General features: G+C 44.3%; 1 protein-coding gene across 2 annotated transcripts in view; it reads left to right on the forward strand.

The window, feature by feature from the left end:
• Positions 1–1890: 1890 nt before the first annotated feature.
• The window catches only part of sumf2 (sulfatase modifying factor 2), an 81371-nt gene continuing 59502 nt past the window's right edge, over positions 1891–23759 (forward strand). The window contains exons 1-4 of one of the 2 annotated variants that reach the window (XM_060847934.1): positions 1891–2137; positions 14542–14686; positions 18989–19103; positions 20810–20854. In XM_060847934.1, the coding sequence (XP_060703917.1) occupies positions 2032–2137; positions 14542–14686; positions 18989–19103; positions 20810–20854 (411 nt within the window). In that variant the 5' untranslated portion in view covers positions 1891–2031. The remainder of the gene's footprint in view (positions 2138–14541; positions 14687–18988; positions 19104–20809; positions 20855–23759) is intronic. The other variant, XM_060847933.1, reaches the window with a different exon arrangement.

Here is a 23759-nt window from a genome sequence, read left to right on the forward strand (position 1 = left end):
CTGAAAATGTGTTGCTGGTCAAAGCACAGCAGGCCAGGCAGCATCTCAGGAATAGAGAATTCGACGTTTCGAGCATAAGCCCTTCATCAGGAATGAGAGAGAGTAGCCAAGCAGGCTAAGATAAAAGGTAGGGAGGAGGGACTTGGGGGAGGGGTGATGGAGGTGGGATAGGTGGAAGGAGGTCAAGGTGAGGGTGATAGGCCGGAGTGGGGTGGGGGCGGAGAGGTCAGGAAGAAGATTGCAGGTTAGGAGGGCGGTGCTGAGTTGAGGGATCCGACTGAGACAAGGTGGGAGGAGGGGAAATGAGGAAACTGGAGAAATCTGAATTCATACCTTGTGGTTGGAGGGTTCCCAGGCGGAAGATGAGGCGCTCCTCCTCCAGCCGTCGTGTTGTTATGTTCTGCCGGTGGAGGAGTCCAAGGACCTGCTTGTCCTCGGTGGAGTGGGAGGGAGAGTTAAAGTGTTGAGCCACGGGGTGGTTGGGTTGGTTGGTCCGGGCATCCCTGAGGTGTTCTCTGAAGCGTTCTGCAAGTAAGCGGCCTGTCTCACCAATATAGAGGAGGCCACATCGGGTGCAGCGGATGCAATAGATGATGTGTGTGGAGGTACAGGTGAACTTGTGGCGGATATGGAAGGATCCCTTGGGGCCTTGGAGGGAAGTGAGTGTGGAGGTGTGGGCGCAAGTTTTACATTTCCTGCGGTTGCAGGGGAAGGTGCCGGGGGTGGAGGTTGGGTTGGTGGGGGGTGTGGATCTGACGAGGGAGTCACGAAGGGAGTGGTCCTTGCGGAACGCTGATAGGGGAGGGGAGGGAAATATATCCTTGGTGGTGGGGTCCGTTTTCAGCTGTGATCTCCCTCTTTATGGTCATTTAAGCGTGCATTGGATAAGCATATGGAGGTTATTGGGCTAGTGTTAGGTAGGCTTCGGTAGGCGCAACATCGAGGGCCGAAGGGCCTGTACTGTGCTGTATTTTTCTATGTTCTATGATCCAGGGAAAATAGCCAGATAGTGCAAACTCTCCAACCCTGGCAACATTCTTTGTAAATCTCTTCTGAACCTTTCCAAGTTTCACAACATTCTTCCTAATAGGGTGATCAGAATTGCACACAGGATTCCAAAAGTGACCTAGCTGATGTTGTGGCTGTGCAGGACCTTAATATACATCCCAATAAAGGCAAAACTAAGGAACATTTCGCCGAGCATCTCAGCGGGCCTCCAGAATCGACCTGACCGCTCATTTTAGTTCCCCTTCCCATTCCCTTTCGGACATGACTATCCTTGGCCGTAATTCTGACGTGACTTTGCCGTAATGAATCAAACTGCAAATTGGAGGAATAACATCTCATCTTCCACCTGGGCAGCCTACAGCCCGGAGGACTCAACATTGAGTTCTCTAATTTCAAATAGCCTCCCTTCCCAGTCCCTTCCCCAACCCCCCTCTGATCGACCCTCCCTTCCAGCCACAAACAGAACTCATTCTTTCCCTCGACCAATTAGATCATACCCTCTTCCTGTGTTCACCCCCTTTATCTGCAGCTCCCTGACACCCGCCCTCAGCCCTGAAGGTAACACCGGAAACATTGACTTCGCCAGCTGATGCTGCTGTGTTCTTCCAGCCTCCTTGTCTCAGTGGGAATAGGGCCCATGTCACAGAACAATGCCAGCCACAACATTTTCGAGGAGAAAGTGAGGTCTGCAGGTGCTGGAGTATCAGAGCTGAAAACGTGTTGCTGGAAAAGCGCAGCAGGTTAACACAGGAAGAGGGTATGATCTAATTGGTGATGCTGCCTGACCTGCTGCGCTTTTCCAGCAACCCATTTTCAGCTCAGCTACAACATTTCCCAAACGTTTCTAGGCTTTTACTTTTCTGCTATTGTTCGTTGATTTAAGATTCAGTTTTAGCTTGGCTGAATAACAGCAGTTCTCCGAGTTATAATGTACTTGTGAAATACAGTTGCAGTAAGGCTTCTGTTACAAACCGGGCCCTCTCCCCACCCCCGTCCGAGCATGCGCAGAGCCGCACGGGCGGAATGGGCCCGTTTCCGGCGACAATGAGGAGCTGTCTCCGTCTGAGAGCCTGGCAGTGGCTTTTTCTATACCTCTGGCAGCGGGGGGCTGCGGCCATCCCGGCCACAGGTCAGTCAGTATGGGTGGGGTGGGAACAGGCTGTACAGGAGGAAGTCTGAGGGGGTTAAGAGTTTCTGTTAGAGGAGGCTGGACAGAAATCAGATGGAGGTGGGGTGGGGAGATGAGGGGTCAAGGGAAAGTGGGATGTGTGAGGGGAGGGTCACGGAGATGTACGTGTGGGAGGAATGGCGTGGACTGCGGGAGAGGAACTGGTGCCAGGGCAGAAAAGAAATGAAAGGAAGAATGGTGGAGTTGGGAAGAGGAGTGGAGGGTGGGTGAAGGGGATAGTGATGTGTGGTATGGTGCAGTAGAACGGGGAAGGGGGAATGGGAAGGGAGAGGGGTATGTTGGAATGGGTTTGCTAAAAGTACAGTATTAGTGTGTTGGGAAGATTAGATTAGATTACTTACAGTGTGGAAACAGGCCCTTCAGTCCAACAAGTCCACACCGACCCACCGAAGCGAAACCCACCCATACATTTGCCCCTTAACTAACACATGGCCAATTCACCTGACCTGCACATCTTTGGACTGTGGGAGGAAACCGGAGCACCCGTAGGAAACTGCGTGGGTGTCTCCCACGCAGATACGGGGAGAATGTGCAATTCCCGAATGTGAATCGGGAATTGAACCCGGGTCTCTGGTGCTGTGAAGCAGCAGTGCTAACTACTGTGCCACCGTGCTGCCCACGGTTTTGCAAGAAGATAGAAAAGGGATAAGGTGAGGTGCAACAAGTGAGATTTTGGGAGGGAATGGTGCAAGAGTGTAGAGAGGGGGATGTGACTTGTGTTGGAAGGGTATGAAGGGATGGCATGAGGACATGGTGGCTGTGAGCTGTATGGGATGAGGTGGGTACAGAGAGGGAGGCTGTATAGAGATGGGTTGCTTATAAGTAGTAGATAGTGGTTATGTGGTAGGCATATTGGGAGTGGGGAGAGGTTGTTTATTTCAAGCTTCTCTCCTACTGTTTTCCAATTCTCTTTATTTACCTCACCCTTCACCACCACCGATACCTATTTAGATGATCTTAGTCAAATTTGAATGATCCAGTGATCTGTCTGTGACATTCTACAGATCCTAAACACTTGGTGTATGAAAAAGATTTTTCTGTTGTTGCTATTGTTTATTTTGCCAAATACTTAATATATCTCGTTTGATTCTTAATCTTCCCATGAATGGAAAAAGTTTTTCTCATCTCTGTCCAGACCCCTTAGGATTTAGCACACCTGTATCAAATCTCCTCTCATTCCTCTTCAACAAGAACAATTTCTCCGATGATAACTGAAGTTCCTCATCATTGGAACCATACTTTTGAATGCTTTCTGTATTCTCTTAATTGCTTCACATCTTCCTTAAAGTATGGTGCCCCAGTACTGTAGTTCAGGCTGGATAAGGGTTTAACATCACTTCCATGCTTTAGTTCCTTTATGCTTCTATTTATAAAACTCAGATATGATTTAATATCTTTGAACCAGGCCTGCTGTGTTTATTGATTTATGGGCTCCAGTCCCTATGTTCTGGCACCACCTTTAGAATTATATCCTTTATTTTGTGTTGGCTCGTAGTGTTCTTACTCCCAATATCAATCACTGCTTTGTGTTAATTTGCCACTTACTTGCCCTATCCACCAACTTAGCTATCAGTTTGAATTTTTAACATCTTTACTGTTCACAAATGTGCCCAAGTTTCATCTTGTTTGAAAATTCTACACATTTTTCTAAATCAGGAAGACCTGTCTTCTAAATTGCAACCCCAAGGAGCTCACCTGCAAACCTTTCTCTCGTCTGAAAAGCATCCGTTAACTGCAACTTTGTTTCCTGTCACTCAACCAATTTATTTTCCATATTTCTTTTCATTCAGTGAGTCCCACATTTGCTCAGGGCATAGTACTGTATCATGTTTGAAAGGATGGGGTAGCTGAACACCTTGTAAATTTTCAGTTAATCAGGGAGAGCAGACATGGATTCATGATAGGTAGGCAGTGCCTGACAAAGTTTAGATTACCTACTGTGTGGAAACAGACCCTTTGGCCCAACAGGTCCACACCGACCCTCTGAAGAACAACCCACCCAGACCCATTCACCTAACACTACGGGCAACTTAGCATAGCCAATGCACCTAACCTGCACATCTTTGGACTGTGGGAGGAAGCCAGAGCACCCAGAGGAAACCCACGCAGACACAAGGAGAATGTGCAAACTCCACACAGACAGTTGCCTGAGGTAGGAATTGAACCTGGGTCTCGAATTGTGAGGCAGCAGTGCTAACTGCTGTGCCACTGTGCTGCTCACAATTTTTGAAGAGGGAATGGGGCATGTCTATATTGTTTATACAGACATCCAGAAGGATTTGATAAGATCGTACAAAAGAGACTGTCAGCTAAGGTAGAAAGCTGAAAATGTGTTGCTGGTTAAAGCACAGCAGGTCAGGCAGCATCCAAGGAATAGGAAATTCGACGTTTCGGGCATAAGCCCTTCATCAGGAATGAGGAGAGTGTGCCAAGCAGGCTAAGATAAAAGGTAGGGGGGAGGGACTTGGGGGAGGGGCGATGGAGATGTGATAGGTGGAAGGAGGTCAAGGTGAGGGTGATAGGCCGGAGTGGGGTGGGGGCGGAGAGGTCAGGAAGAAGATTGCAGGTTAGGCTGAAGAGTTTCTGTGCAGAGGAGATGACCTGGGGGGTGCAGTGAGAGAGAGACTCACTGAAATCCTTGTAGAGGGAGGAAGAGAGCTTCTTCAAGGAAGGCATCCTTGTAAGAGGATTCGCAGTAGGTTAAAATCTTCGGGTAAAAAATGAGGTCTGCAGATGCTGGAGATCACAGCTGAAAATGTGTTGCTGGTTAAAGCACAGCAGGTCAGGCAGCATCCAAGGAATAGGAAATTCGACGTTTCTGGCATAAGCCCTTCATCAAGAATGAGGAGAGTGTGCCAAGCAGGCTAAGATAAAAGGTAGGGGGGAGGGACTTGGGGGAGGGGTGATGGAGATGTGATAGGTGGAAGGAGGTCAAGGTGAGGGTGATAGGCCGGAGTGGGGTAGAAACCCATAGAACTGAGGGCAAATTGTTGACATTGCTAGGAGAATGCTTGAATAGCAGGTAACAGAAAGTAGGGATAATGGGTACGTAGTTAGATTGGCCATGGGTGTCCCATAAGGACCTGCGTTCAGATCTCAATTTTTCACATTAATGATTTGGGTAATGGCAGAGGGAGTCATATATCCAAATTTGCTATGGCACAAAATTAGGCAGGGTTGTAGACTTTAAAGATGATAGCATAAAATTACATAAGGATCTTGATTGACTAAGTGAATGGGCGAAACTGTGACAGATGGAGTACATTGTATACACAATTTGAGGTCATCCATTTTGGACTGAAAAAGGATACATTAGGGTACTTTCTGGAAGGTACAAAGTTGAATGTAGTGCACTGAATCCAAAGAGATGATAGGTTGAAGCGGATAGATCTTCACAATGTCTCACGTGCAGAAAATAATCAAGAAAGCTAATGGTCTTCAGATTGTAATGATCATCCTTGTACTGGAATATACTGATGTGGAAGACTGCAGTTATGCAGAACCTTAGACCCCATATGGAGTACTGTGAGCAGATCTGGACACCTCACCTTAGAAAGGGAACATTGGAAGGGAGGGCAACATAAGTTTGCAAGAATGATACCTGCTTTCAGTAATTGTTATGAGGAAAGATTATACAGATTAGGTCCATTTTCTGTAGAATTTTAAAAAGTTGATGTGATCTATTCAAGTCTTCAAGATATTAAGAGGAAAAGGGTCTACAAAGAAAAACTATTTTCACTGGTTGGGTATTCTAGACAGAGACTCGATCTGGCCTGAATTCTCAGAATATTCAGGCGATGTTAGGAAGCACTTGAACACGCACAGGATGGTAGATATTTAGAACTCTCTTCACAAATGGTAGTGGGTACAGGCTCGGTTGTTGATTTTAAATTGGTGATACACTTTTACAAAGTACTGGTATCTACCTTTGGCAGGTACATGGAGTTGCGCCACAGATCAGTCATTATTTCATTGAATGGTGAAACAGGCTTGAGGAGCTGAATAGTCTACTACAGAGTAGTATGTTCGTAAATCTGCATAGACCGCTTCAAGTTTGTTAAACACGATTTATCCTTAAATCAGTGTTCGTTTCCCTTATAATTAACTGGCATTTGCTCAAGTCACTCTTACTTGTGACCGGAGTTATTGTTCATTGTATATATTCCTTCAAGCATTAGACCTCCCAAAATATATCACCTTGCACTTAGCAGGATTAAATTCCATTTGCCATTGCTGAGCTTAATTTACTAGCTGGCTAGCCTGAGACCGTCCTCACGATCAACAACACCTCCACTTTTCATGTCATCTGCAAATTTACTAATCACACATTCTACATTCATCAAAGTTGTTTGTGTATGTAAGAAATGGCAAGCGTCCCAGCACTGATCCGTGTGGTACACTGCTGGTTACAGGCTTCCAAATACAAAAACAATCCTTTGTATTCTATTTGTAAGCCAGTTTTGAATACAGTTTGCTTTGAATCCCATAGGCTCTTAACTTTTGGACTAGTTTTCCATGTAGGACTTTGTCAAAGACCTAACTGAAGTCTGTGTAAAACAGATCAACTGCACGACCCTCTTCAATATATTTAGTCACCTTTTGAAAAAACTTCAGTTAAATTAGTCATACAGGATTTCTCTCTAACAAATCCATGCTGACTATCCCTGATCAATCTGTGTCTATCAAAGTGTGGATTAATCATCTCCATTTTTTTTTTCAAATAATTTCCTTGACACTGACATCAAACGAAATAAAAACTGAAAGAACTGAAGATGCTAGAAATTGGAAACAACAACAGAGATTGTAGGAAAAGCTCAGGTGGTCAGGCAGCATCTGTGAAGAGGAATCAGTTAATGTTTCGAGTCCAGTGACCTTTCCAGTGACTGCACGTTCTGAGAAAGGGTCACTGGACCAGAAATGTTATCTCTTATTTTTCTCCACAGATGTTGCCAGATCTGCTGAGTTTTTCCAGCAATTTTCTGTTTTTGTTACTGACATCAGACTAACTCTTCTGGAATTACCCTGCCTTTCTTGAACAAAGTAATCACATTTGCTTTCCTCCAGTCATCTGGCACTTTGCCTGTGACCAGCGAAATATTAAATACAGTTTATCTGCCAGGGCCCTAGCAATCTCCTCCCTAACCTCCCAAAGCAGTTTGGGAAACATCTCATGAGGCCCTGGGGATATATGTGTCTGTATGCTGCTGAAGCATTTTATATTTCTTTCTCATTAGTATTAATGTGTTCTCAAACCTCACCAACCCAAGTGATGTCACTGGCTATGTTGTTTCTCTGTCCTCTGTGAAGACAGGTCAGAAGTATTCATTTGAGACCTCATCCACTGGTTCCACACACAGATTGTTCCTTTGATCTCTTAATAGGTAGCTTCTCATGTCCCCTAAATTGTTTCATCTACTCATTCCCAGTCAGCTGTGATATCTCCCAGTTTTTGGGAGTTCCATTTGCTATGCAAACCTCTAAGCCCCAATCACATGCAGCATTCCTTGAATTGGCCGGTAAGGTATCTTCCCATTCTTTAGTTAGCAACAAATTAATGTAGCCATGCTTCAAATTAACCATGAGACAATGAGACGGGTCACTGACAATGTGTTAAGGAATAAAACCAAGTGATCCTGCCAATTAATTCTGATTTTGTGATTCAGGGCCAATACAACTATTATTAAAAAATAAATTAAAGTAATCATTATCAGTAATTCAGAGGTGGAAACTGAACAAATGACTAAGACATTTTAGAGTCATTAATATAAACTGGAAGTTCATTTATTGAATATTCAATATTTAAAATGTATACAGTTTCCAACTCTGAAATCCATTATCTGGTTCTAGTCCCTTAATTTAAATCCCAGATTAGGTTCCTTAAGCGGTCCTGATCAGTCATTGCTCATTTACAATGCTATAGGTTGTGAAATGACTGCAGCAGCATTAAAAGATCTTGTCTACTCACATGCAACAAAATACTTCTAATATATAAATAATGGCCAAATGGCCAACACCGATATTAACAACAGGATATTAATTTTGTTACATGAGTCACAACATAATTTTGAACTGAAACTTCAATTGTCAGTGAGGGAGGGGAATAAAATAAAGCTACGACTGGCAAACCATCATCACCAATGAGACACAGCAGTCTTAAACTTAAGTGGAAACAAACAAGTTTGAAACAAAAATTAGATCTGCTAGTATCATTTTCTGAAAACAATACTGTTGGTTTGGGATATTTTGGATCTGTCTTTATACTTGCAGTTTTACAAAATTTAACTAAATAAAATAAGGTTCATGCAATTCCTCCACTCGGTGATCAAAGTTGAAATCTAAAGTGATTTTCCTCAATGTTAGGTTTCAATAATAAATAAAATTGAGCAGAGACCTGCACTCATCCTGGAGCAGAATGATTCTGCATCTGAGGCCCAGATTTAGTGCTACTGCTTTACTTCCTTGAGTCAATTCTTTCATGCATACAACAAATAGAGGTGAGAGGATTGAAAACGATCTTTAGCAGTAGCATGAAATACAGGGGAACCTCAATTATCTGAATGTGATGGGCGGGGGCACATTTCATTCGGATAATCGATTATTTGGCTAATCGATTAAATGCCTTTCCTCTGGGGCTCGGAGTTTTAAAAGTCTGCTCCCTGTTCAGGAGACCGCAGCTGTACATAGCGCATGAGTCCCTACTCCAGAATCGCTCTTGTCCCCAAACATGTCGAACACCGTCCCCGTCCTGTCCAACACAAACCCCCACCCCGGTTGTATCCAACACAACCCCCTGCCTGTCCACAACCCTGTTCAATACTGCTCTCTGCCCCCATTCAACACTGCCCCTTGCCTGCCCTTCAAATCCCTCCACCCACCCCCAACTCATGTCCAACACCGCCACCCTAGTGCACACCCCCGCCTGTGTTACCTAGCCCTGTCCAACACCGCCCCCCATCCATCCACCCCCACCTGTGTCTCCACAGCCCTGTCCAACACTGCCCCCCCACCCATTCACCCCCACCTGTTCTCCATAGCCCTGTCCATCACCGCCCCCCCCGCGCACACCCCCTCATGCACTCACGCCTGTGCCCCCCCAGCCCTGTCCAACACCGCGCCCCCGTGCATACCCCCCATCCAACCCCGCCTGTGAGCTCCCAGCCTTGTCCAACACCACGCACCTGCCATCCACCCCTGCCTGTGCACCCACAGCCCTGTCCAACACTGCCCCTCCCGTGTGCACCTGCCATCCACCCCTGCCTGTGCACCCACAGCCCTGTCCAACACTGCCCCTCCCGTGCGTACCTGCCATCCACCCCTGCCTGTGCACCCATAGCCCTGTCCAACACTACCCCCCTGTGTACACCCCCCCCCATCCACCCCCGCCTGTTTCCTCCCCCAGCCCTGTCCAACACCACGTCCCTGTGCACACCCACCATCCAACCCTGCCTGTGCCCCCACAGCCCTGTCCAACACCGCGCCCCCATGCACACCCCCATCCACCCCTGCCTGTGCCCCCACAGCCCTGTCCAACACCGCCGCCCCCCGTGCACACTGCCCATCCACCCCCGCCTGTGCCCCCACAGCCCTGACCAACACTGCCCCCCCGTGCACACCTCTCTCATCCACCCCAGCCTGTGCCCCACCCCGGCCCTGTCCAACACTGCTCCCCTGCGCGCACTCCCACCCCCCTCCCCAAAAACATCATACCCTCCTTTCAGGGGCAGACAGACTGGACATCAACGATAAGACTGCTGCTGCTGCCTTTGTGGGGTAAGTCTCCAAATGCCCCACACATGGCCACAGTCCCACACACACAACTTTTTACTGCACCTTTTTGACAGGTTCCACGTATACCTTGTACAGGACAGTGTTGGAGAGATTACCTGGGGAAGGGAGGGGGAGTGTTTAGGGTGCACCCTTCTGTAGAGAAAGAGAGAGAGAGGGTGGGAGGTCAGTCATTTGGAGACGGTGCCTGTTTAATCACTGTAAACAAAAGACGGGATCACTGCTGGAAACACGTCTTTGATGTAATGTTTCTGTCGGGACCTTGATTTGGAGATGCCGGTGTTGGACTGGGGTGTACAAAGTTAAAAATCATACTACACCAAGTTATAGTCCAACAGGTTTAATTGAAAGCACTAGCTTTCGGAGGGCTGCTCCTTTATCAGGTGGTTGATGAAGGAGCCGCGCTCCAAAAGCTAGTTCTTCCAATTAAACCTTTTGGACTATAATCTGATGTAGTATAATTTTTAACTTCAGGACCTCATGATCTCCTTTGGATTATCTGATTTTCAGATAATTGAGGTTCCTCTGTGATGGAGATTTTGAGAGCAAGTTTATACTAATGTCAAATGGAAGAGAATTAAAGGACAAGACGTTTTTTAAAAGATTGTAATGTTGTCTTCCTCCATATTAAACTGATTTGAAGTTAAATAAGATTGACTTTCATGTAAGCATAAAAGTGATTAGCTACAAATTGACATGAACTGTAAGAAGAAGAGGTTAATATTTCATTTCATAATCACTGATGGATCCTTTTTTTTATAGATATTTTTATTGGGAATTTAACATTTTGACAAATTTACAAAAATAAGCAGAATTTTCAAGCACAAACATTAATATAAAAATAGATCTTAAATATATAATCATCAAAATTCAACTAATCTACAATCATCCAGAGTGTATAGTTGAGTCGCTTACATCCTTCAAATAAGAGAAAATGTTCTCTAATACACTCATAACAGTATGATTAAAAGGAAGCTATTTCCAAACAATAAGAACAAACAAAAAAAAAATTAAACATGTTTGAATGGAGATCTTCCCCCTTGTTCTCAGGGGGCCTTACTACCTTTCCAACGTTCCACCATATCCTCTCCCAAACAGTGTCCCACCCTCGACCCGGGCGCTCCTTAATAGGATTTAGATATAATACCGAGCTAGAGTTAACAGTGAGCGCCGCACCCCCACCCCACCCCACCCATACCTGAGTATATCTAATAGCATCAATGCCACGTACAAACACACATAACTATAAAATTACAACTCCAACAGATTACAGTTAAGTATAATAACATAGCAAGGAAGACAACCCCGCTCCCAGAGGCAAAAGTAAAGTAGAATAAAGTAACCATTTCTCCCCACGGAGTGTGGGAGAGGCAAGCCAACATAAATTGTCTCTTACGATTTATTTAACCGAGTCTAAAAGTTTCTTGGCCTCTTCCGATGATCTAAAATTATACTCGGATCCTTCGTGGGTAAAGCATAACGTCGCTGGGTAGCGTAAGGTGTATTGAATATCTAAGTCCCTTAAACATTTCTTCACCTCATCAAACGCCTTCCTTCTTCGTGCCAAAGTCAGGGAGAAGTCCTGAAATAACATAATCTTGGATCCTTCATGAATCATAGCTTTAGGATCCTTTCCAAGCTTTCTGGAGGCATCCAGGAGTATCTGCCTCTCCCTATAACTCTGCAGCCGGAACAGGACCGGGCGTGGGCGCTGGTTTGGGCCAGATCCGCGTACTGCGACCCGGTAGGCCCACTCCACCCTTACCCGGTCAGTTTCAGCCCCCAGGTTTAAAATCTGCGGCAGCCATCGCTCCAGAAATGCTACTAACTGTTCTTTCCCTTCTTGCTCTTGAAGGCCCAGCAGCCGAATATTCTTTCTCCGATTTCTGTTGTCAATATCATCCATGTAGATTTCAAAGGCCCTGACTCTCTGCTCCAGAGCTCTCACCTGTTCTGCAGCTGTTTGAGCTGCAGCCTCGGAGGTCGTGGCCTTTAGTTCCACCCCCTCCACTCGGCCCTGCAGCTCTTCCATGGTTTGATTCTGTTTCTGCAGCTTTTCTTCGAATGCATTCCATCGCTGTCGGGATTCTGCGATGAAATTGACGAGTGTCGATTCCAGTCTAGCAATCATCTCTATAAGGCCTGTTTTTACATCAGCTGCAGCCAGAGGAGAGGAGGGTGGGGGAGGGGTCTTTGTTTTCTGAGAGCTGCGGGGTCCCTTTGATTTACTCATTATCCACTCAGTATTAGACTATTTAAATATAATATTCAGCAGCTAATTAAGATTAAAGAAATTTTTTGGGTGGTTTGGCAAGTGTGGTGGGGACAGGAAACCCACTTTACCCAGGTTTTGGGAAGGGCTCTGTAGACTCAGACTTGCTGAGTCGCCGCCATCTTGGATCTCCTCCTGATGGATCCTTAACCTTAAAAGAAATCATCTTAAATTTTCAAAATGCAAGTTAAATCCAAAACAGTCCCAGATCTCGAGCTCCAGGGAACAAAACACATTCAATCACCACAAACAAATGTGCATTCAAACTGAATCTCAAAGGGTTAAACTTGCTGCAAGCTGCAGAGAATCAGCGCTGAGTCTCTCTCTCTCTCTCTCTCTCACACACACACACACACACACACACACACACACACACACACACACACACGTGAACATTTTAAAGATAATGAGGCACTCACACTCCAGAACAGTCAAAGTTAAGAAGTTTAGCCTTATAAATCTTGGCTGTAGCACATGGCTGCTTAACCAAGTGTGCGAGAATTGTATCAGCATTTTGTCCCTGGCTAGCTTTCTTTTTTAACGTGACAAAAGCAGCAACCACCCTCTATATTTCATGGCCAATTCATCTGACCCGTACATCTTTGGACTGTGGGAGGAAACCGGAGCACCCGGAGGAAACCCACGCAGACACGGGGAGAACGTGCAAACTCCGCACAGTCAGTCGCCTGAGTCGGGAATTAAACCCGGGTCTCAGGCGTTGTGAGGCAGCTGTGCTAACCACTGTGCCACCGTGCTGCCCACAAAAAAAAGTGAAAAGCTACAACAGAGAAGATAATCTAGACCTAAAACTTTCACTAATCAACAACCCGACAACGAACAACAAACTAATGATTTCTGCAAAACATTCTTGACATTCTAAAACTCTGACAGTCTCATTATAATATATTCACGATACTTCTTTGTTTTGCCTTTCACAGAATAGTTTGGAAATCAATTTAGACGACGCCAATTTGGCTGAATTTGAGTCCTGATTCATTTGAAGTACTTCCTTACTCAGGTCCCTGACTTGTTTATTTAACGTTAGAATCCCAGGTCCCGAGGTTCCTGACCTTTTAAGTTCATCTTTTCTGAATGAATTCTTATTAAGACTGATACTTTTCAGGGCTGAAAATGTGTTGCTAGAAAAGCGCAGCAGGCCAGGCAGCATCCAAGGAACACAAAATTCGACGTTTCGGGCATAAGCCCTTCTTCAGGAAAGGCTTTTCAGGCTGGACTGAGATAATAAGCAGCGACTGGTCATCGAGTCAACCACAACTTGAATGAGGGGAAACCCAAAGGGAGAAAATACTCCCGTCTGGCGGCCCAATTTCTCTCCACTCAATACTGGAGAACTCAAGGCTGTTACACCACTGCCCACAATCCGTCCGTACTGAGTCTGGGTCACGGCACCAGATGAAGATCTGGGCCCTGGGGTGGCGGAGGGAAGTGGGGAGGGGGTCCTCTCAGTTCCGTGATCGGTCAATAAACATTCACAATCAGTCTGGTTCTTTAAGACTTCACTCTTTATTTCTTCATACGGCCGGGTACAGAGCATCCAGGAACACAGAAGTTGAGCCCTTCTGTATTCCTTGGAGGAGCTATACACAGCTTCAAACAAAGACATTTTTATACTTTTCTTAAAGAAGGGTACAGGCCGTGATCGCATTGTACATTCAAACAATTATCAATCAATACACAATATTGCTTTATTTGATAGTTACTTAGTCCAATAACATTTCCTGGGAACCAACTTTACTTTCCAACGCTTATGCTCACGAACAAAACCACTGCACCTGCACCCAAAGGTCAGTCAGGGTGGCTAGTAATGTCTTATCTAGTTGCGTTATTTCAATGCTTTAAAAGGGCACATTGACTGCTAATCTCTATTGAAGCAGATTGTAGTTAGTACTTATGCAGCTATAGCAGAACGAGCAGTTAGTAACTTAAAAGCCATTTTATGCAGCTTTAGCAGAATTGTCAGTTTACAGCCTAGAAGTCATTTTGTCATGTTATTTGCATCGAGAAGCCATCTTGTTGCCACCTAGGTTATTAAGAGCATCTGTTAGGTGGTTGCCCCTGACTACAACTAGTCCCCTCAGCCTGTGTTCAGGTTGAAACCTGATTCTCACTGTGCTCCTGAAGGGCCTCTATGTTTTAATGCTCTGCATAAAACTCAGATATGCACTCGTGCTGTCCTGTACTCTTATCCACTGTCTGCTTTGTTATCTTCCTTAACATTCTTCATGCCCCCTTTCATTTTTTTCTAACTTGTGTGTCTACCTTTTAGATTCGATTGTGGTGAAGCTGCCTGGTGGCACCTTTCACATGGGCACTGATGAAGCCGATGCTAGAGACGGCGAAGCTCCTGTCAGAAGAGTGACTGTAAAACCATATGCTTTACATCAGTATCCAGTTACTAATGTGGAATTCAGGTCAGAGAAATATAATGGTTTTAAACCCTACTTTAAATAGTTAACAGATTAGTAGTTGTGTTGTGTTGTCGAAGCAAAATCCCCAAACCAAATCCAATAGTTGAAGTGTTTGTACATTTGTTGCTCAATCATCTTTGACTTTGATTTTGTGAAATTATAAAAAGGAGAAAGCAGAGAATGAGGAAAAAAAAAGCGAGTAATACAAAAGCAGATAGTAAAAGTTTCACTAAATATTTAGTAGGAAAAGAGTAAATGTTGGCATCTAGAGAGAGAGAGAGACAGTGAGACTAAGTAACAATAATGGAAAACCAGGAAATGGTAGAGGTGAGACAAAATCTCTGCTGTGAGCCGTTTTGAAGAGGTTGGGCCTACATTTGAAGAATGAGAGATTTTAAATTCATTCATAGAATGTGGGAATTATTGACAGGGCGAGCATTCAACATCAGCCTAATTGCCCTGGAGAAAGTGGTGGTGGTCTTTCATGTTGATCAATGGTGTAGATACATCCATAATACTTTAGGGAAGTGAGTTCCAAGATTTTCACCAATGCTGCTGAAGAGATGACTATATGTTTCAAATCAGATGTGTGTTTTGAAGGAAAGCTGAGAGCCATAGAGGTTTACAGTAGAGGATAAGGCCCTTTAGCCCATCCAACAGATGGTGTTGCTGAGAGGTGACTGAGGAAGATTCTGGGAGGAGTCAGCAGAGATTGCCCAGGAACAAATAAAAGACAAGCAAGCTATAGCGGAGCAGCCATTTCTGGAACATTAATTTTGAGAAGAACTGCTGTGTGATGGAAGTGCTGCTGGAGTTTAAGTGCGAACTTTGGTGAAGGGCTTCATTGAGAATGACGATCAGAAACTAGGTGAGGACAAGATAAGATTTTGTTCTTTGCCTTACATCAAGGGTCCGCAGCGGCATTTCAGGCGCTGGTATGCTGCTCCTGCCAAATGTGGGAGACCAGGGAACAGTCTAGAGTCCTTGATGATTGTGTCTGCAGGAAGTGTAACTAGCTGCAACTCCTCACAGACCTTGTGGCTTGTTTGGAGCATCAGTTAGATGCACTAAGGAACATATAGGTGTCTAGAGAGTGTGATAGACACTAGTTGCAGTGATGTGGTCACACCACGTGATCAGTCAGGCAGATTGGTGACAGCCAAGAGATGCAAGCAAGTAGTGCAGGAGTCTCCTGTGTTTATTCCCCTCTCAAACAAGTATATTGTCTTGGGGGGCATAGTTTCTCAGGGGAATACAGCAGCAGCAGCCAGGCCTGTGGCACCATAACTGTCCCTGATCTACAGCAGAGCCAGGCAAAGTCCAAGTGAGCATTAGTGGTAGGAGACTCGCTGGTTGGGCACAGACAGACGTTTCTGTGGCCACAATAAGACATGAGAGGCAAATTTTTTATACAGGTTTGTTCGTGTGTGGAATGAACTTCCTGAGGAAGTGGTGGATGTGGGTACAATTTCACTGTACAAAAGACATTTGGATAGATACACGAATAAGGAAGGATATGGGCCAGGAGCAGGCAGGTGGGACTAGTTTAGTTTGGGATTATGTTTGACATGGACCGGTTGGACTAAAGGATCTGTTTCTGTGCTGTGTGGTAACACCATTGAATGTCACTGGGCGGTGGTTAGACTGTCTCTGGCGACTTGTCAGCCCCAGCCTGGATATTGTCCAGATCGTGTTAAATTTGAACATGGGCTGCTTCAGTATCTGAGGGATCACGAGTGGTGCTGAACATTGTGCAATCATCAGTGAATATCCCCACTTCTGACCTTATGATGGAGGGAAGGTCATTGACAAAGCAGCTGAAGGTGGTTGAGCCCAGTGCAGCACCCTGAGGAAATCCAGAGATGTCCTGGAGCTGAGATGACTGACCTCCAACAACCATAACCATCTTCCTATGTGTCAGGTATGACTCCAGTCACCGGAGAGATTGGTTCCTTATACCCATTGATTCCAGTTTTGCGAGGGTTCCTTAATGCCACATTGGTTGAATGCAGCCTTGATGTCAAGGGCTGTCACTCTATCTTCATCTTTAGAATTCAGCTGTTTTGTCCATGTTTGGACCAAGGCTGTAATGAGGTCCAGAGCTGAGTTGCCCTGGCAGAACCTGAACTCGGCATCGCTAAGCAGGTGCTGACTGATAGTACTTGATGACATCTTCCATCATTTTACTGATGAGCAAGAGTAAACTGACAGGGTATTACGTGGCTGGGTTGGATTTGTCCTGCTTTTTATGTACAGGACATACCCGGCAATTTTCCATATTGCAGGAAGATGCCAATGTTGTAACTGCACTGGGACAGCTTGGCTAGGGCAATGGCAAATTCTGGAGCACAAGTCTTCAGTTACATTGCTGGTACATTTTCAGGGCCAGTGGCCTTTGTAGTATCAAGTATCTCCAACTGTTTCTTGATACCACATGGAGTGAATTGAATTGGCTAAAGGTGGGTATTTGTAATGCTGGTGACCACTGGAAGAGGCTGCAATGGATCATCCACTCAGCACTTCTGGCTAAAGATTGCTGCGGAAGCACTGATGTGTTGGGCAATTCCATCATTGTAAATGGAGATATTTGTGGCGTTTCCTCTGGTGAGTTATTTAATCATCCACCACCATTCATGCCTGGATGTGGCAGGACTGCAGAGCTTAGATCTGATCCATTGGTTGTGGGATCGCTTAGCTCTGTATATTAGTTGGTGCTTATGCTGTTTGGCATGCCAGTAGTTCTGTTTGGTGGCTTCACCAGGTTGATCAAGTATGCCTGGTGCTGCTCGTGGCATGCCTTCCCGCACTCTCGATTCAACCAGGATTGATCCCCTGGCTTGATGGTAATGGTTGAGTGGGGGATATGCCAGGCCATGAGGTTATAGATTGTGCTGGAGTACAATTCTGCCTCTGTTGATGGTCTACAGCAGTTCATGGATGCCAGGCTCACTGAGTTGCTAGATCTGTTTGAAGTCTGGCCTATTTAGCACGGTGGTAGTGCCACACAACGTGATGGTGGTTATTCTCAATGTGCAAGTGGAACTTCGTCTCCACAAGGTCTGTGTGGTGGTCGTTCTTCCCAATGCTGGCATGGACATGCTTGCGTTACAGCATTGAGTATAGCAGTTAGGATGTCTTATTGCAGCTGTACAAGATGTTGGTAAGGCCACATTTGGAGTACTGCATGCAGTTCTGGTCACTTATTATTCAACTAGAAAGAGAGCAAAGAAGATTTACTAGAATGCTATCTGGACTGGAAGGTTTGAGTTATAAGGAGAAGCTGGATAGGGCTGGGACTTTTTTCACCTGCACCGTAGGAGACTGAGGGCTGACCTTACAGAGGACTATAAAATCATGAGAGGCATAGATAAGGTAGGTAGCCAACAGCTTCTCCCCATGATTGAGGACATAGGTTTAAGTGGAGAGGGAAGAGATACAAAAGGGCCCAGAAGGGCAATTATTTCAGGGTTGTGAGTGTCTGGAATGGGCTGCCAGAGTTGGTGAAAGCGAATACAGCTTTATCATTTTAAAAAAACATTTGGGCAGTACATGGCTGGGATAGGTATGGAGGGATATGGATGGAAAACTGGGCGGCATGGACAAGTTAGGCTGAAGGAACCTTTGCCATACTAGTCAAAAGCGAGCACCTAACTATTCTTGCAGGTTGTATTGTTCTCATGTACCTGCTTTCTTTACCCTATAATAGTAGAAATCACAGCTTTGGCAAGTGCTATTGAGGGAGCCTTAAAGGGTTGCAGCAGTACATCCTGTAAATGGTGCATGCTGCTGCCAACGTGTGTCAGTGGTGAAGAGAGTGAATGCTTCAGGTGGTGGATGTGGTGATAATCAAGTGACTGCTTTGTCTTGGGTGTGTTGAGCATCTTGAGTGTTGTTAGAGCTGCACTCATCCAGACAAGTAGAGTGTGCTCCATTGCAAATCTGACTTGTGCCATAGGGGCAGGCTATGAGGAGTGATTTATGAGAAGAATTCTCAGTTTCTGACCCAGTCTTTTACCTACAGTAAGTACATGGTTAGTTCGGTTCAGTTCATGGTCAATGGTAACCTCAGGATGTTGATGTGAGGGTTTCAGTGATGGTGATGCCAATGAATGGCTAGGGTGATGGTTAAATTGTTTCTTACTGGTGATGATCATGATGTCAATTCGAACATACGTTAGTGTTCAGTTTGCACATTGACATTGTGCATTTAGCAGTGTGTTTCATTTACTGACAAGTAGCAAAGCAGAGACCAATTTTTGTTAGTGTCTGATTTATTGATTATAACATTTTTGTAATATTTTGCAGAGAGTTTGTCAGATCACAGAAGTATAAAACAGAAGCAGAATCATTTGGTTGGAGTTTTGTATTTGAAGATTTTGTATCTGAAGAATTGAAAAGCAAAGTGACACAAAGAATTGAGGTATAATTAATTCTTATTGAACCAGCATTTCTACATCACACTTAAAGGAGAATACTATAGAAAGGTACATAACTTCTAATGGTGGAGCTGGAAACCTGGTTATAAAGTTTACAGGGTGAGGATTGGTGGAAATCAACAGACTAATGTGACAATGACAGGATATTTCCTCAATGAGACAACTGTCTTTTGGTCAGCATGAATTTGGATATATAAAACTTTAGATTCTTTGACAGTGGTAAGCTTGGGTTAGGGACAATAGAGTTTGATGAAGCAGGCAAGGAGTGTAGAAGGACATCAGCGGTAACTACATGTGGGCAAAGCTGTGACAGATGAAATTCAAGGGAGAAAATATGTAAAATATTGAAAGATAAGTGGGAAACCTACTTAATGGTATAAAACCTAGCAAGGGAAAAAAAATCAATAACTTACCTTGAAATAATAAGTATTGCACTTAGCTCTACAATAATGAATGAGCTGTGTTCATCAAAAGAAAATCAAGTACTCAGCAGTAAATGCAGTAGAATTCAAATTTAAGATTACTGTGCTGAATCTATACTGCAATGATTAATTATGGTTATTTGAAAACTCTAGATAAGGCTTTGCATGCTGGCCATTTCCAGTGGAACCATGGCTAATTATTGGTTGTAGTTGAAAGGGGTAATAGTTCAGTGAATATTAATTCTGTACAGCAGGTTCTGCAGAAAGCTGATGTTGATTTAATCATATACCGATTAGATCGATTTCTTTGTGAAAGTTACATTTTGGGATGCAGTTTATGCATAATTTCAGACATGATGCAGTGAGTGCAATTTGGGAGGGCAGATGACCTTAGAATGTTGGTTCACAAAACTTTCCAGTACTCTGGATTAATTTGCTTCCTGTCTGGCAGTTAGAATGTAGAACAACAAAGCACAGAGAGAGTTTTGAAGTCACAGTGATCATGGTGTATGGGACACTTCTGACAATGAGTGCACCTTTACCAGCAATTGAGTTTTTTAAAATTTCAATTCATGTGAATTCTGTTTATTTTTTCTACTGCTATGTTCCCTCTAATGAGCAGAGTAACCCCCCTCTATCCTGTAGTTTTGAATTGCTCATTGGTGCGGTTTTACTGTACGCAAATTATCTGTCCAATTTTCCACGCTGTAACAGTGATTGCGCATCAAAAGTAATCTTGGCTTCCCAGCTGGTTGACCTCCTAAGATTGTATAAGATGCTGTATAAATACAAATCTTTCTTCTTTTCAAGGAAGTGATTGAGATAATCAAAATGTAGAGACTATATGCTATAGCAAGGATGTAATTGGACTGAAGGGCATGCAGAGGGGTTTCATCAGGATGTTGCCTGGAATGGCACATGACAATGATCAAGAGAGGCTGCATAATCTTTGTTTTCTTTGGAGGAAAGAAGGTTGAGGGGGGGACTGATAGAGATTTATAAAATTATGAGGGGCATCAGTCCTTATTACAGTGTGATTAAAAGCCAATGTTTGAGAACCTATTATAGTTTCTGACATGGCTTTTGCTTGAATTTAATGTTGCATTTGTGTAGTTATGTAATTTACAATTTCTTGAATGTCAGAAATAGCCATGAACTTTGATATCTAAAGTAAAATTGACAATACTGCAATGAAATGTGGAAAATGCTATTTTTATGGAATATATCATTATTTGGAAGAGTGACTTGTTTATATATTACCATTTCAGTCTGCTCCTTGGTGGCTGCCAATTGAAAGAGCATTTTGGCGCCAGGTGAGTCCTGTAGAGTTTGACATTTTTGCATTTTGTTTCATGATTGTATACATTGTTGAAAATTAAAATATATGTAATATGTATTTTGATTTAGGACATCCAAAAAAAAACTTCTGTTCTGGTTAGAATACAGACACGGATGCCACTCTGATATTCAACAAACTAACAATACATATACACGGGGGGATCCAAGATGGCGGCGACCCAGCAAGACTGAGTCCACAGTGCTCTACCCAAAACTTGGGCAAAGTGGGCTATCCACCCCCACCACAGTCACTAAACCATTTATAATAGTTGTTAACCTTAAATAGTTACCTATTAGTACATTTAAATAGTCTAATACTAGCTGGAAAATGAGTAAAGGGAAGGGAACAGGCGGCTCTAAGAAAGCAGGGACCCCTCCCCCACCCTCTCCCTCTTCAGCTGCAGCAAAGGTGTCTTCAGCTACTTCAGGAGAGTTAACAATGAAGATGAGTTTTGAGGAGATGTTTGCCAGGTGGGAGGCGAAGATTGATGCTTTTATCGATGAGTCTCGGCAGAGCAGAGAAGCACTATCAGCCGAGCTGCAGAAGCAGGGCAGAGACATTCAGGAATTGGAGTGCCGAGTCAGAGAGGTGGAGTCGAAGCCGCAGCCTCAGAGACTGCGATAAAATCGGCAGCCGACCACATCCGTTTTCTCGAGAATCGAGTCCAGAACCTAGAAAACCACATTGATGATCTCGAAAATCGATGTCGTAGAAAAAATATTCGGTTGTTGGGCCTGCACGAGCAGGAAGAGGGAGGTCAGCTGACAGCATTCTTAGAGCATTGGCTGCCACAACTTTTAAATCTGCATAATGGATCAGGCCAGGTAAGGGTAGAATGGGCCTACCGGGTCACAGTACGTGGGCCCGGCTCAACCCAGCGCCCACGCCTGGTCCTGTTCCAGCTGCAGAGCTATAGGGAGAGGCAGATGCTCCTGGAAGCCTCAAGAAATCTGGGAAAAGATCCCCAAGCCATGACCCACAAAGGATCCAGGATCATGCTGTTCCAGGACTTCTCCCCGGCTTTGGTCCGAAAGAGGAAGGCATTCGATGAGGCGAAGAAGCGTTTAATGGACTTAAATATCCAGTACTCCTTACGATATCCAGCGACGCTACGCCTTAGTCACAAAGGATCCATATATAACTTCGGATCACCGGAGAAGGCTAAGGAATTCTTGGACTCTCTTAAATAAACTGTAAGAGATTGTGGACGCTGGTCTGCCTTTCCCATTATTTTGGTTTACATCCCTTCATCTTTTCTTATCTTTCCCCCTATGTGTGTATGTATATATATATATGTTGGGGCGTTTGGTTAATGTTGATGGGGAGAGGTGGTTACCTTATTCTATTTTACTTCTGTTTTTAGGAGCGGGGTTGTTTTTCTTTCCCCTGTTATTTTGTGGTATTATATTTAAGTATTACATGTTGAGATTGTAATCTTATAGTTATATATGGTATTAATATTCCCAAATATATTTAGGTGTGGGTGGGGGTGGGGTGCTCACTGTTAACTCTAGCTTTATAGTATATTTGAATTCTCCTCATTTTATTGAGGAACACCTGGGTCAAGGGTGGGGCTCTGGTTGGAAGAGGGTAAGATGGACTGTGGGAGAGGAAGTGACGCTCCCTGGGAACAAGGGAGAAAATCTCCAATTCGGAATGTTTTATATCTTTTATACTTAGAAAGAGTTTTTTGTTACATTGTTTTGAGTGTATCAGAGAGTCTTTACTTTTGTAAATCTTGTATGCTCCATGCTCGGGATGTTCTAGATAGGGTTTCCCCTCCCGAGGGGTCTCGGATCTGTCCAGATGATTATGGCTGAACAGTCGGTTAAGTGGTGCACCTGGAATGTCAGGGGGAGTAATTCGCCAGTTAAAAGGAAGAAAATATTATCAAATCTTAAGAAGGAGAGAGTTGATATAGCTCTCCTACAGGAGACACACCTGTCGGATAAAGAACACTTAAAATTACGACAGGGCGGATTTGATCAGGCCTTTTTTTCCTCTTTTAATTCAAAAAGCAGGGGAGTCGTTATCCTTGTCCGGAAGAACTTCCCTTTGAAAATTCTAAATCAGATAAAAGACGAATCTGGATGATATATTTTGATTAAAGCCCTCATAAATGGAGAGGAATATGGGATCTTAAATGTGTACTGCCCCCCGGCACACCCCTTTAAATTCATAACGGAAGCTTTTTCAAAACTGATGGCCTTTGGTGCCCGTCATACAATTATAGGGGGAGACTTTAATTGTATTATGGATCCGGAAATAGACAGGATTCCCAAGAGTGCCGCTGGAGTATCTCCCAGATCTAGACAACTGGCGGACCTGAATAAAGAATTAGGATTGGTAGATGTATGGAGATGTCTCCATCCACAGGGTAGAGATTTTTCTTTCTACTCTAATCCACATAAATGTTACACAAGAATTGATATGTTTTTTGCCCCATCGATTTTTCTAAATTCTATAGCAACCTGTAAAATAGGTACTATAGCAATCTCTGACCATGCCGCTGTATACATGGAAACTAAGGTAAAGAACAATGGGACATCTGCTCGGCATTGGCGTATGGACCCCTTCCTGATAAAAGATAGCAAATTTTTAAAGTACTTCTCCCAAGAACTTAAAACTTTCTTAGAAATTAATACTGGTACGGCTAGCAATCCGTCAATGATGTGGGAGACCATCAAAGCTTATGCACGAGGTTTGATCATCTCCTATTCAGCGACCCAGAGGAAAATGAAGGGAGAGCAACAGCGTCTGCTCGAAGCTCGCCTAAAAGCAGCCGAAACAGCATACGCTGATAGACCTTCTATCACAAAATTGCAGAGGATTACAGCTCTTAGGACAGCTTTAAACACCGCGCTTACTCTAACGGCTAA

Source organism: Hemiscyllium ocellatum, chromosome 31 (assembly GCF_020745735.1).
Source record: "Hemiscyllium ocellatum isolate sHemOce1 chromosome 31, sHemOce1.pat.X.cur, whole genome shotgun sequence".
Classification (NCBI taxonomy): Eukaryota; Metazoa; Chordata; class Chondrichthyes; order Orectolobiformes; family Hemiscylliidae; genus Hemiscyllium; species Hemiscyllium ocellatum.